The sequence below is a fragment of the Sander vitreus genome, chromosome 19 (genome assembly GCF_031162955.1).
Source record: "Sander vitreus isolate 19-12246 chromosome 19, sanVit1, whole genome shotgun sequence".
In the NCBI taxonomy this organism is placed as follows: Eukaryota; Metazoa; Chordata; class Actinopteri; order Perciformes; family Percidae; genus Sander; species Sander vitreus.
This window is the reverse complement of record NC_135873.1, coordinates 18,527,628-18,540,983: the sequence shown is the minus strand read 5'-3', so window position 1 is coordinate 18,540,983 and position 13,356 is coordinate 18,527,628. Positions and strand designations below refer to the sequence as shown.

General features: G+C 40.6%; 1 protein-coding gene across 1 annotated transcript in view; it reads right to left on the bottom strand.

Annotated features, from left to right (window-relative positions):
- Positions 1 to 1,912: 1,912 nt before the first annotated feature.
- The window catches only part of adam19a (ADAM metallopeptidase domain 19a), a 313,483-nt gene continuing 302,039 nt past the window's right edge, over positions 1,913 to 13,356 (bottom strand). Inside the window, exons 19-23 of the mRNA XM_078275712.1 lie at positions 11,941 to 12,082; positions 8,654 to 8,753; positions 5,988 to 6,239; positions 3,395 to 3,603; positions 1,913 to 2,739 (exon numbers count right to left, since the gene is read on the bottom strand). Of these exons, the coding sequence (XP_078131838.1) occupies positions 2,688 to 2,739; positions 3,395 to 3,603; positions 5,988 to 6,239; positions 8,654 to 8,753; positions 11,941 to 12,082 (755 nt within the window). The 3' untranslated portion in view covers positions 1,913 to 2,687. The remainder of the gene's footprint in view (positions 2,740 to 3,394; positions 3,604 to 5,987; positions 6,240 to 8,653; positions 8,754 to 11,940; positions 12,083 to 13,356) is intronic.

The following is a 13,356-nucleotide window of genomic DNA, read 5'->3' as shown; positions in this document are numbered from 1 at the left end:
TGGAACTTTCCTGCATATGTTCTGGAATAAAATTTCCTTAATCTTGAAAAAGGATCACTTGGACCATTGCTATGCCCAGGGTCTTCTCCATCCTTGAGAATTTCTTATTTTATATGAAATTGGAAAAAAGACATAGAGCAAATTTTATGAAATCTGGCAACCTTTTTTGAGATATGTGGAAGCGAAATCAGAGCTGCAGAAATAATCTAATTAGGACAACTGCTGACCACTTTATTTAGGTGACAACCCGCTTGGATTTTACTCTGTATGTACTGTAATTTTCAAATTTCTTTCATTTTTTCTTCCTTTTTCTCTCTCTGTCATGTATGTATATATGTTCTTTCTCACAACCAATTTGACATGCATTATCTTATTTACTCTTTTTGTTTATTATTTATTTATCTATTTCTTGGGGTGGGAACTCTGTTCTGAGTGTATCTGTGTATCTTTGTTCTAATTTGAAAAAAGCTCAATAAACAAAGTTTGAAAAAAAAAAGTCTTATTGAAAGACATTTTAATTTATTAAAAAAACTATAATGGCTATAATGGCTTTAATGACGAGTCAATTAGTAGCGTCGTAGCAGTTGACTATCATCTTCGTTGCTCTCGCTACCTTGCTCCACATTAGAGGACCGTCTGTTGTCAGCTTATCGTCTCATTTCTTGATAATTACACTTAATGAATGCTCACATGTGTATGGAAATGTCGTCAGCCCGATTCCTGTCACGCCTGAGCAGTGAGGCACCGTGACATTTATGAAATGTAATCGAAGATGGCTATGAACCCACACGCTCCGACAGATAGAGGGGACGGTTATCAGCCAGTAGCAGATCTTCTGTCTGCTTCATGAGACTGTATGTTGTTTAATTTATATTATTTATTGATTATTATATTGTGCGCTGATATTGTAGGGGTGGGCCTAAGTGATAACATATTCGTTTCACCTGGGTTTTTTTGGGCTTTGACAGAGAGGGGAGCGAAAACTTTCTGTTGAACTTATTTCGACTCATTTGCTAGTTGTATTGTACGTGTAATCAACTGCAATACAATCAGTGTTTAGTCCCTCGCGGCAGCACTTTGTTGGACCGCTTACAGCCGCAACAATTGGGAAGCTAGTAATGATTGAAATTGAATCTGTTTTCACACTGTGATCCACTTGGTCTATGAGTATGCTGTGACTCAGTGTGGGCAGGACCAAGGCTCTGGTCACATCTGTGATGAGTCTGCAGCTGCTATAATAAATGTCACAAGCTAAAAGTAATGCAAAGTTGAAAATCAGCTGTTGTCATTTTGACACACGAAACAGTACAGAGGAAAGTAACTGTTAGAGAAACTCCTCCGCGCACAACACCTGAAAATCTTGGTGCTGTGCCACTACAGTGACCTTTTCATTTAGTGTCACACTTCCAAAAGAGTTATCAAAATCGAACAGCAGAGACAGAGAATTTCCTGACTTTTAGTCTACAGAATGGGTCAAGCTCCAAAAACACTGCAGCCATTTCCCATAATAGTATCATTTATAAACCTTATGCTTACCCACATTTTTCAAACCCCATGCAGCTTTTCATTTATAAATTTACATTCAAGCCCAAACTGAGGCAACCCTGATGACATCATTAGGGTTATTTTCTCTGACTTGAACCAGCTACCTCAGAGCTACAGCAGACTATACAACTGTTTTTACAAGCTGAGAATGATCTTAATATCTAAAAGTTGTCTTCTTTAAGAGGGAGGAGGGATGTTGAGATGTTGGCCTCAAGATTGCATGACAGCTTCAATTTCACTAGTCGATATGCATCCTGTTTGTCCCTTTTAAACACACGCACAGGCAGTCATATAATATAACCGCATACATTTCCATTAATTATTGTTAAAGTTGGAATGAAAAAAGACAATAAAATGTACGTGATGATAGTTTTGTTAAAAATATTTTATGTAATTCAAAAGTCATAACACACAGACATTCAAATCAACATGAACGACTGAGGTGTGTCCTGCAAGTCCCAAGCATACATCAAATCCTCCACCATGTAAACAGTGTTGAAAAGAAGCTGCTGTGTAATTGGCTCTCCTTCCTGTCGATAGCCACAGTATCTCCAGATTTGTATTTTAGACATTCCTCATCCAATACAATAAATTATAAAACCTAAAAATATAGAGGAGTTGACTTGCTGTAAACTTAACGTGACATAAGGTTTTCAAGCGTTCGGGACACACCCCAGGTATGAAAAGACCTCTTTGGCACATAACATAAATCATAAAACAAGACATAAAACAAATTGTAAACAAGAGTCATTACAAAAAATGTTTTATACACAGACAGCATTAACAGATTAAAAAACAAACAATAATCATAAAAAAATTTGGCAAATCTGACTGACACCCAGCGATAACACTTGTCTCAGTCTGCAAGGCCTCCGTGCAAAACCGCGTCGTGGTAATGTGAGCACGCTGGGAGGATGTGGGGTGAAGGGGGTCAAAATTGAGAATGAGAGGGGGGGGTAAGGTTTCATTTTAAAGTCTGAACTGTTAAGAGTCCTGTTTGTTCTTTCGTGTCTCAGGTTTTTACTTTGTGTTCATCCTGCTCTAGTATGGTCGACAGCTCTGTGGTTTACCATCCAAGTCTCTTTAGTGCAAATAGGCTGTCAGCTGCTGCCTCCTCTGAGGGTGGAGGGGGGAGGAGAAGGTCATTTTCGTGGCGGAGGCGAGGCTGTGTTTGGTTTGGCACCTGGGACCGGTCTGGAAGGAGAAGGATAAAAAAATATATATATTCTTAGCTTAAAGTTAAACAGCATATAAGAACAGTGTTGTGTATCAAAGCTTGATATATCTTCTTTTGTGCCATTGTTGTCCAAAAACTATTAAAACACACTGTTGCACAAATACACACACACACACACACACACACACACACACACACACACACAAACACACACACACACACACTGTAGTTTTCTGTAACTACACTAACGTGCAGATACTTCTTGTGTGACATAAGTGACAAAATAATCTACAAGTAAATCCACAATGGAAATAATCGTTAGTTGCAACTCTCATCTATCTATCTATCTATCTCTCTCTGATCTGACACGCATCTCCTCAACAACTTTAAATCAACTCTCTCGCAGTGTAAACATAACTTTCATTACAGTAACTTTGTGTGTAAAGAGATGAAGATTGAGATATTCATTTACAGTATTACAGTGGTACAAGAAGCACCTTTCTGTCTTCCTCTTTTTGTTCTTTGTGTTTTACTTGTGCAGCTGCAGCTTTTACGTTAATCTGATGGCATCAGATAATAAAAGCCTCTGATCTTATTACATAAAAGAGAACAGAATAATACGTGAGCAGCGGAGAATAAACTTCACTACTACTGTGCTGTGTGTTTGCCCACCTGAGAGCTCTGAGAGGGGGGATGGCTGAGACTTTGCCCACAGGTTTGGGTCCAACTGCCGGGGGCATCATGACCAGCAGGCCAGGGGAGGGTTTGGAGACCAGAATCCGGGCTGGACTGACTGTGGGGGATGCTCCTCTGGCTGGGCTAAGGGGGAGAGGCCTCTGAGGAGGGAAGGGGGATGGTCTGGGCTGCAGCTCAGACACTAACTAAAAGACAGACATACAAACAGACATATTGACTACTGACAATTCCATTATTCAACATTCAGATGCAACTAAACATGCCAACCACATTGTGTCAATATAAAAGACAAAAGCAAATTTTAAAAAGCAATTTTAAAAAGGGCAAAAAGAGAGAGATATGGTAATCAAAAAGGAGAGAAAATGCTATCAGCGCCAATATGATACACAACTCTAAATCTCTGGCACATGGACACAGCAGGGAGAAGAACTCCATTCCAGTTTCAGTACTGGACTGGATCCAGGTTGTCTCCGAAATCTGTTCAGCTAGCTGTACACAGGTACAGAAGTATAAATTACCTCTACGGCACAAAGATCACAAAGTAAACTCACATGAAATATTGGATATTTAACACTAACAGGAAAAAGCAATAAAGGCATTTTACACTTCACAGAGAAACACTGATGAGATAATCAGTGTTTCTCTGTGAAGTGTAAAATGCCTTTATTATATATATAATAAAGCAATTAAAGAAAGCAATTAGATAAGAATCATACTGCAGCTTTATTTATTATTTCTTCAGGGTTCAGCTAAATTCTCTGCAATTCATCCTTAGAAGTACTCTGACATTTTTCTCATTCGCTCTATGTATTTGGCAATAGCTCTGAATTACATTTACAAATTAGGCATTTAGCTGCAGTCAGGAGTAATGACACATTCTCTTAGAGCATGGTTTTGAGAGGGCTTTGATGGTTTGGCATGGCCTCACACTCCCAATTTCTTAAGCAGCCTGACTTGCCTACGAAGCCTCTGCAGCGGACTTCCACTGGGCAAACCTTTCCATCCACGTTGCTCAGCATCAGCTGCCAGCTCGGTGTACTCTTGTGCTCAAATGCCTCCTCTACACAGCCTCCCAGGGAACGGTAAGCTCTATGATGTACATGGTGTCCACACCATGTACATCATAGAGGAGGACCAGAGCATGAGGTCTGGTCTGAGGTTCGTTGTGGCGATCTCAGACGGGAAGCAGAGCCTTTGGTTCAGATCTGCCAAAGGCATTTGCAAGGTCCAAGAACACAACGTGGAGATCTCTTCAATCCTTTTTGGTGGCTTGGATTTGACCCCCTATCATGTTTGTGTACTCTAAGCAACCAGAGAAGCCTGGAATCCTGCTTTCTGCACCGTGGTATCAATGTAGTGGTTCTTTTCCAGGTAGACTGCCAGCCTGTGAGCCACTACACTGAAGAAGACGCCTTCAACGTTCAGAAGCTGATTTGATCGGAACTGGCTGATGTCCACAGAGTCCTTTTCCTTGGGGATTAGGATGCCTCCTGCTACATGCAGTTGGAATTGCTTGTTACTGCCACACCACCTCCATCATCCTCCACAGAAAGCACAATACCTCTGGGTGTGTAAGAACACACCCGGCTGTATAAGAATAAAGCCGGTATGGAATTCCATTGGGCCCAGGGGAGGATGCAGCTCTTGCCTGACGTACAATTCTCTCCACTTCGCTCCACTTAGGGGGGCTGATGCCCACAGCTGATGTTCTAGGGAATCGGTGGCATATCGGGTGGAAGAGTTGTCTGTCAGTGTAGCTCTGTTTGAGGTAAGCTTCCAAATCTTTCTTTGATGTTTTGAGTTTGCCACTTTTGTCCTTTGTAAAAAGGCTTTTTGCAAACGTGTAGGGGTCTTCATTTTACGCCTCCTCAGATTCTCAGCTCTCCTCCAGGTTGACAGCTGGTTCTTAATTTCTGCCTGTAGCAGGTTAATTCCTTCCATCTCCTCCTCTGGAGCTTTTCTCCATTGTTTTTTCACCTGCCGTCTTTCCTTGACTCTCGTGTTCTATCTCCTGCTGTCTCCTGGACACATTTACAACTCTAGAGCTTAATTCCTGGAGTGTGTTGTTATCTCAGGTGTCTTGTTGATCATCATTTTATACAGTATGCTGAGAGACCAAACCCAAAATGATCTAAACTTTAAGATGTTTTCCAGATGTTTATTCTTTGTTAGAACTGAGCTCTACTGTAGTTAAAAAAACTTTGTTTTTACACTAAGTTGATTTGATTAAGTTGATTACCCTAGAAGAACATGGCAGATCTGGAAACCCAAGAATTCTTCAACAAACAAAATTTAATTTAGAGTATACACGAACGGTCAAAAGTTTGGGGTCACTTAGAAATTTCCATTCCACTCCATTATAGACAGAATACCAGCTGATCTGAGTGGGTGGCTGATCTTTAATGCAATATCTACATTACCCATTATCAGCAACCATTCATCCAATGTTCCAAAGGCCCATTCTGTTTACTAATCTGATATCATTTTAAAAAGCTAACTGAGAAAACATTGGAGAACCCTTTTGCAATTATGTAAGTACAGCTCAGAAACGGGTCTAAAAGGGCCTTACCAGTGGAGATCGTGTTGGGTTGAGGGGCAGAGGTTTCTTGGGTGGGCTGAGTCTCTGTGGGGTTCCAGGGGATTTGGGTGGGGCTGCTGGGGGCTTGCCAGCTGGCAGAGGCGGGCGAGCCACCTTGAGGTCCCGAGGACCACCCTGTGGAGACTGGGCAGGTCTCAGAGGTCGCACAATGTTGATTGGTTGCAAGCCATTGGGGGTTGGGCCTGGTCTGAGAGGCAGGACCTCTTTGCTGGTGTGAGGGAGCTTGGGATCAAAACAAAGACAACAACACAAACTTAAGGAAAAGAGAAACAGCTTAAAAATACCTTTTCAAGGCAAAACCTTAGAAAAACTGCATGCCACGACAGACTGTTTAAACAATTAAAACAAAGCAAAGTATGCAATAACTATAAATAATTACTTTTGGACCTCTGTGTAGCCTCTGATACAGTTTGATCACAACCAGGGCTTGACATTAACTTTTTGAGACACGTCCTTTGGACAAGTACATTTACATTTCACTTGTCCATGCACAAAAGTCACTTGTCCGGGTAAAGATTTATCATTTTATAATTTGTTTTTGTTTGTGTTTGCTAATGCAGAATTCAAACCAATCGTTGAAAGCATTCAAACAATAGTGTTAATTTTATTAATGTTACATCAACATTAATAAAATTCAGTTGAAACAGTAGAAACAAACGTGTCCCAAGAATTGTTTTCCCCTTCAACAAGAAATAAGGATCTCCAGACTCCATAATACAAAGTAATACTTTGCAGTGTGTGGTGGGTGCAGTGTATCACCAGGGGTGACTTGAATTTAAACTTATATGTAGCTAAAATAATTTTGTAGACATAACAATGGATTTTGCCACTAAATGTTGGTGTTAACTTTTGTTAACGTTAGGATAGGATAGGATAGCGTTCGGTCCCTTAGGACTGGACTGGAATGGACCACCGGAGGAAAATAGGGGAGGGTCATGTCTTTTTATTCTTTGCTGAGGCTTTTTGGTCATCCAACATTTTTCAGTCCGGGGCGGGGGTCACTCAACTTTTGTATTCATGAAACAGCAACATTTCAAAGTGGCTTGTTTGGTGCATATTTTTCCATGTAGCTCTTAGTCTCAGCCCTCCTTCGCTACCAGATGGGTCTGACCCATGAGTTTGCTATGGGGCAGGGGGAGCTGCCCCCTGGTGGCTGAAACGGATAGTTGCATTGTTTAAAAAATGATTGGAATAATTACGTCTGACATGATCAGATATTTTATAAATATCTTAAATAACACAAAACAACTAAATGGTGGTACATACATACATCTGATTTCATATACTGTTTTAGTTAAAAAAAAAGTATTTCCTGGCTGACGATGGCAGCAGCAGGACGTATAAAACGAAAATGACTGTTGCTAGTCTGGACATCTTACCGTGCCAAGGTTGCAATAAAGGTTTCCTAAATGCCACATTTGATGTTAGGATTGTGGGTTTTGTGTAGATTTGGACTTTTATTCCACTTTGTTTAAACGGCGAAGTGGATGAAGCCTAGTGACAAGTCTTTTTTGACTAAAAGGTCCAAAACTCCTCCAGTGGCCCCTTAAATAAATAACGAACAGTCCCTAAAAGGGAGTTTTTCCTCGCCACTAAATGCTTGCTCTTGGGGGAATTACTGGAATTGTGTGGTCCAGACCTATTCTATCTGTAAAGTGTCTTGAAATAACTCTTCTTATGATTTGATACTATAAATAGAGAAAGGTGTTACCATCGACTCGGATGTGTCTATTATATCACTAAGGCTTTTTAGAGCTTTTAAAAAAAGTATCCTTTTAGTGTGGCTGTTTAGAATGTATTATTAGTACTTCTTGCTACTACGTTTTTGTGTAGACCTAAAAGTCTACACACTTTTTACACACTTTACACACTAAATAGTACGTAAATAGAATTTACACACTATTTACGTACTTTTTATGGTTTTATGTTCATCCTAATTTTTGGAAGTATTTTAAAGTTTTAATTGTTATAAATTGTATGAATCTTTTATGTTTTTAGTTATCACTATTTATTTGTAAATTAAAATTCAACATCAAATAACAGTAACACATTTTTTATTTGGAAAAAATAATGTCATTTAAGCAGTCCTGATGATGAATTCTTTTACAATTCCAATTCCATTTGCTGCTCTCTTTATTTAGTTGAGTTTGTCATTAGTTATAAATCCTGGCCATTACTCTTACTGTAAATAGCCCTGAGCTGCATGTTCTCTTTGAAAGATGCTAGATGAATAATGTTTGTTCTTGTTTTTCATAATAAGACTCATTGATTCCCTTCCCTTTTCCTTCCATTCTTTGTCCCCCTTTTTTATTCTGGTATTTGTCTCCTTTTGTATTTCTTTCCTTTACAATGATAAATGTCCCCTAACCCTGAGCTACGAACCCATCCAATTAAATAATTTCTATACAAAAATAAAGACATGGTGAACTGATGCTGAAGGGACATTGAACTAGTGGAGAGGAGTGTTGTGGATGGAGGAGACACAATATAAATTGCTGCTGTAAAATGCGGCCATGATATGAAGGTCAACCCAATATTCAATAAACACAGCAAGAGAAACAGTCACAACCCTCCCATTTCCTCCCCTCCTTACCTTTTTTCTTTCTTTACCACACACACACACATACACAACTCACCCCCTTGTGGCCGCTAGCTTTGTTGATTGGTCCGACTACTTTCAAGTGAAAGGCAGGATTCAGATGGCCATTCTTCCCTTTCTCCACCGATACCTCCATCCTGAGCAGAGTAATGAGGACAGGCAGAAAATAAACCAGAGCAACTGTGGTAATTATTTACACCTTTTATTATTCTTTTGTGTCTTTGTGAGCTATGTCTTCTAAGATGTAATTCCAAAACGGGAGGGGGGAGAAATGAGCCGCTTGAAGCGCTCTGTCAGTGTCATGTGCTTGACATCATGCGTGGGAGGGAGAGGCTTGTGCCAGCAGGGCTTGCAGTAGCAAATGAAAGCAATGGAAATGAAAAAGTTATGATGATGTATTTTCTCAGAGCGGTTACAATGTAAATCATGATAATGTGAATAATAGAATAGGGAAAAAAAATTAAAATGTGAGTCAAAGTACTGCACATGAGGAACAACTGTCTCAAATAATTCTGCAATTAGGGCAGCAAATTGGGGCCTCCTCCCTACTTCTCAGTTGATTGTTAATGGCTTAATTCAGCAAATGAAAAAAAAAAAAAAACTCCCTCCCAATGGTGTGTATGGGGGCCCTGTTCACAGAGTGGCTACTATAGAGGCAGTTTGTAATATCTACTTCCTGCATTCTCTGGAGCACTCCCAGTCCTCTCACATGTAGAACTATAGAACTACAGAGCAGCAGAAGCAGGAAGAAGATTACTATGTCCATAGCAATGTACTTTATGTTCAGCGAAAGCAGCGCCCATCCAGGTGTGAAAGGAGTCATGCGAGTGCTCTGGTCCTGAGACTTCTGAGGCAATGGGAAAAGTTGAAGTTGGTAAACGGTCTTCTGTACAGGGTAACCAAAGACCTGTCCTCAGGCCATAAGGTCTGCTTGTTGTCCCACCAGGACTGAGACCAGTAGTGCTCAAGGTCATCCATGATGATGCAGGGCATCAAGGCCAGAGTTGCACCCTTCAGTTGGCAGGTCAGTGCTTTTACTGGATGTCCTTGTGGTTACAGATCAGTTCACACACCTTTATCTTGCTTTCCCCTGTGCAAACCAAACAACCATAACAGGTGGCCAAGCGGTTTGGAAAATGATTTATTTTGTGTGTATGGCTTCCCAGAGATACGGGTCCAGCTTCGAGTCTCAGCTCATCCCCGACCTCCTTGACTTAGCCCACATTCACAAATCTCACACCACAGCCTATCATTCTGCTGGAAATGGAAGCGTGGAGCTCTTCAACTGCACTCTTGGCAGTATGCTATGAGCTTTGCCTCCCCGTGAGAAGAACAAGTGGCCTCAGATGACAAACACCTTGACATACAACTGTACCGCCCATGAGACAGGTTATGCCCCCTTCTATCTCATGTTCAGAAGGATTCCCCGTTTGCCAGTGGATGTCATGTTTGAGTCTGCTCTGAGAGATGAGAGAGTGGTTGACTATGATGCCTATGTCACTAAACTGAAACATGACCTGAGGGAGTCAATGGAAGCTGCCCAGCAACAATCACGTCAAAAACAGCAGTTTGACGAAAAGGTCAAAAGCTCTCCTGTGCCTGTGGGTGACCACGTACTCCTGGCAAATAAAACAGAAAGAGGGAAAAAGAAATTGGCTGACTGATGGGATTCTGAGCTCTATGAGGTTATTTGGAAGGATCCCAAGCTTCCTGTGTACCGCATAAAGAAAAATAACCTGGCCAGTTTCTCCTACTCCTCTATTAAGGTTGGTTTGGTGGTACTACTACTTGGAGTGAAGCTGAATGTTTCAACCTTTTATCCATTAAAGTTACTTTTAGCTAATCATTTGAACTGCTTAGTCATTACTTTTAACTACCGGTTTAATCCTGTGCTGGCTTGCTAACTAGTTTTCACACACTCCTGCAACACATAGTGTTCAGGTATTGTAGTTGACTTAATGTTAATATGTGGATATAATCTTTTAATCAACTCAAAGCCTATTTTTTCACATTAGCTGAGGTACTGTACTTTCCAATCCATCCACGCACTGCAGAATTACCCTCTGGGATACAAGTACCATTGGTTGGGAATCACTGATCTGGTGCAACAACACAGCTAACTACAGTCTGCCTAAATATAAGAAGCTTTACAAAGTAAGGATTTACTGCAGGGCTGTCATCGGATTGAATTAGACTGTAGATGTGTACTAAACAAACTGGTAAGTCAGTATATGTATATACTGCAGGTTCTTAGCTGATTGGAAGGCTTTCCAAGCATACTGGATGGTAAGAGATGCCTTTAATCAGCCCAAGCCACCAGTTGTCCTACTGTTGAACTGTAAATGAACCCAAATGATTGGCCATGGAACAAAACTAAAAAAAGCAGAGGGTTTTCAGTGCAGCCGATACTGTTAAGAGTCTTTTTAATCATCGTACCGGCTCAATTTTCCATATCGTGAGCCATTCATTTAGTTGTCTCCCCTTTGTCTCCCTGCTGCAGTTACTGTAAAATCCTGCCGAGGTCCAATATCACCAATATTTAGCCTTTCTACCTGTCTTCATTTGGAGGGCCAGGGCCTTTAAAAGGCTGCTGTAATGCTGGATCCTTTCCAGACACATTTCTGTTCTGTAAATCACTGTGGAACGATTGAGTATTTTCAGAGGCCCTAACTCAGCCAGTGTTATGACGAGGCTGTCTCTCTGGGTGGTATATGAGGTATAAGGCAACGCTCATAAAAGAAGCTCATGGGTTTATGAGGCCATGATTTTGTTTGGTTCTGATGGAGGTGAGCAGCCGCACAAAATGCTGCCATTTATGCTGATGTAAAGATGTAAAGTTCTGGTGTATGCATCGATCAGCTTGGAGCGCTGGAAGACATGGCAATGGGCACTTCCTTCCTTCTTTCTATCCTGTAATTCAAAACTTTCCATCCATCCTTTTTTCATTTCTCCTACCATGACCTTTTTCTAATCCATTCTTCTGCCACATTTCCCTACTTCTTTCTTTCCCACCCCTTCCTTTCCTTTCTCCTTCCTTTTTCTGAAACACTTCCTCCCTTCGATGCATGATTCATTTCCACCTTGTTCCACTTTTTGTTTCCCTCCCTTCTCATGCAGACAGTGTGATATGTGAAGGCCCCCCTGCATACTGTACTGCAAAACACTGCTGTCTTTCAACAAGCAAACAAACAAACTTCCAAGATAGAGAGAGAATCAAGCATTAGAATTACACATTTTTTAACCTAACCTCTGTGATTGCTTTTTACTTAATGCATGATTATTATGGGAATGTCAAAAATTAGACAGACAGACAAGATACAGTACTTGTTGCTCTTGTTCTTCTCTCTCTGTGAAAGCCACTTGTGGTAATAGGAAGTCTTGATCCTGTAGCAGTAGAAGAACAACAACACCACAGGCAGGACCAACAGGAAGGCAAACAGCAGCCCCACCACCAGCCCCACCTGACCTGTGGACACACACACACACACACACACACACACACACACACACACACACACACACACACACACACACACACACACACACACACACGTTAAAGGTTTTCACACACTCCTGCAACACATAGTGCTCAGGTATTATAGTTGACTTAATGTTAATATGTGGATATAATCTTTTAATCAACTCAAAGCCTATTTTTTCACATTAGCTGAGGTACTGTACTTTCCAATCCATCCACGCACTGCAGAATTACCCTCTGGGATACAAGTACCATTGGTTGGGAATCACTGATCTGGTGCAACAACACAGCTAACTACAGTCTGCCTAAATATAAGAAGCTTTACAAAGTAAGGATTTACTGCAGGGCTGTCATCGGATTGAATTAGACTGTAGATGTGTACTAAACAAACTGGTAAGTCAGTATATGTATATACTGCAGGTTCTTAGCTGATTTAGCACACACACGCACACACGTAAATGGTTACATCATCATAATTATTGTCTAAGCAGTGCGTCTCTTTCACCTAAGTCTGGATCAATGGAAGTACATTTCCAGGATACTGTAATTGCCTGACATCCAACACGTGATGCCCCCTTACCTTCCTCTCTCTGTGGGTTGCCGTTCTCAAACTCTGTTCGCTTTAGGAATCAACCACAAACTTTGAGCTAGCAAGCTTCACACTGAAATGGCAAGTTTTGAAGAAAATTTGGATCTTGCATGGTTCTTTCGGGGAATGATTTTAAACGTAAGATGAGGATGCAAAACTAGAGACAAAAGCAGAGAAATTGTCCTGTACTTTCTAAAAGATGCTGGGAGTTGAAGACATGTTCTGGATTTCCATTTAAAAGACTGTTGAGTTTAGTTTATGACCTGGACTGTACACACATTGGCCAAAATATGAATTGTTTCATTAGCTTGTTGCCACCAGATTTATCATTCTTGCTCATTCTGTCAGATTGATACTTACATTATGCACTATATCCGGACCTAAACACACATGCCATAGAATGTGAATTGTATTAATTAGTTACTCTGAAAACGGAATCATAACTGAGACAAAAGAAAACTCAACTATTTTGTATTTTACTTTTATACATTTTGGGGACTCACAAGAGACAGATTAAATAATGGTTAAAATGAATGGTCTGACCATTCCCATGACTTGACAAAGCTATTTATAGTTTGGTGTGTATAATTCCATCCAAAGTCCATTTTACTGTAATAAGCACAGAGGTCACATCCAGAATCCTGGATTTATTTAAAAAAGTTTTTTAGATTCT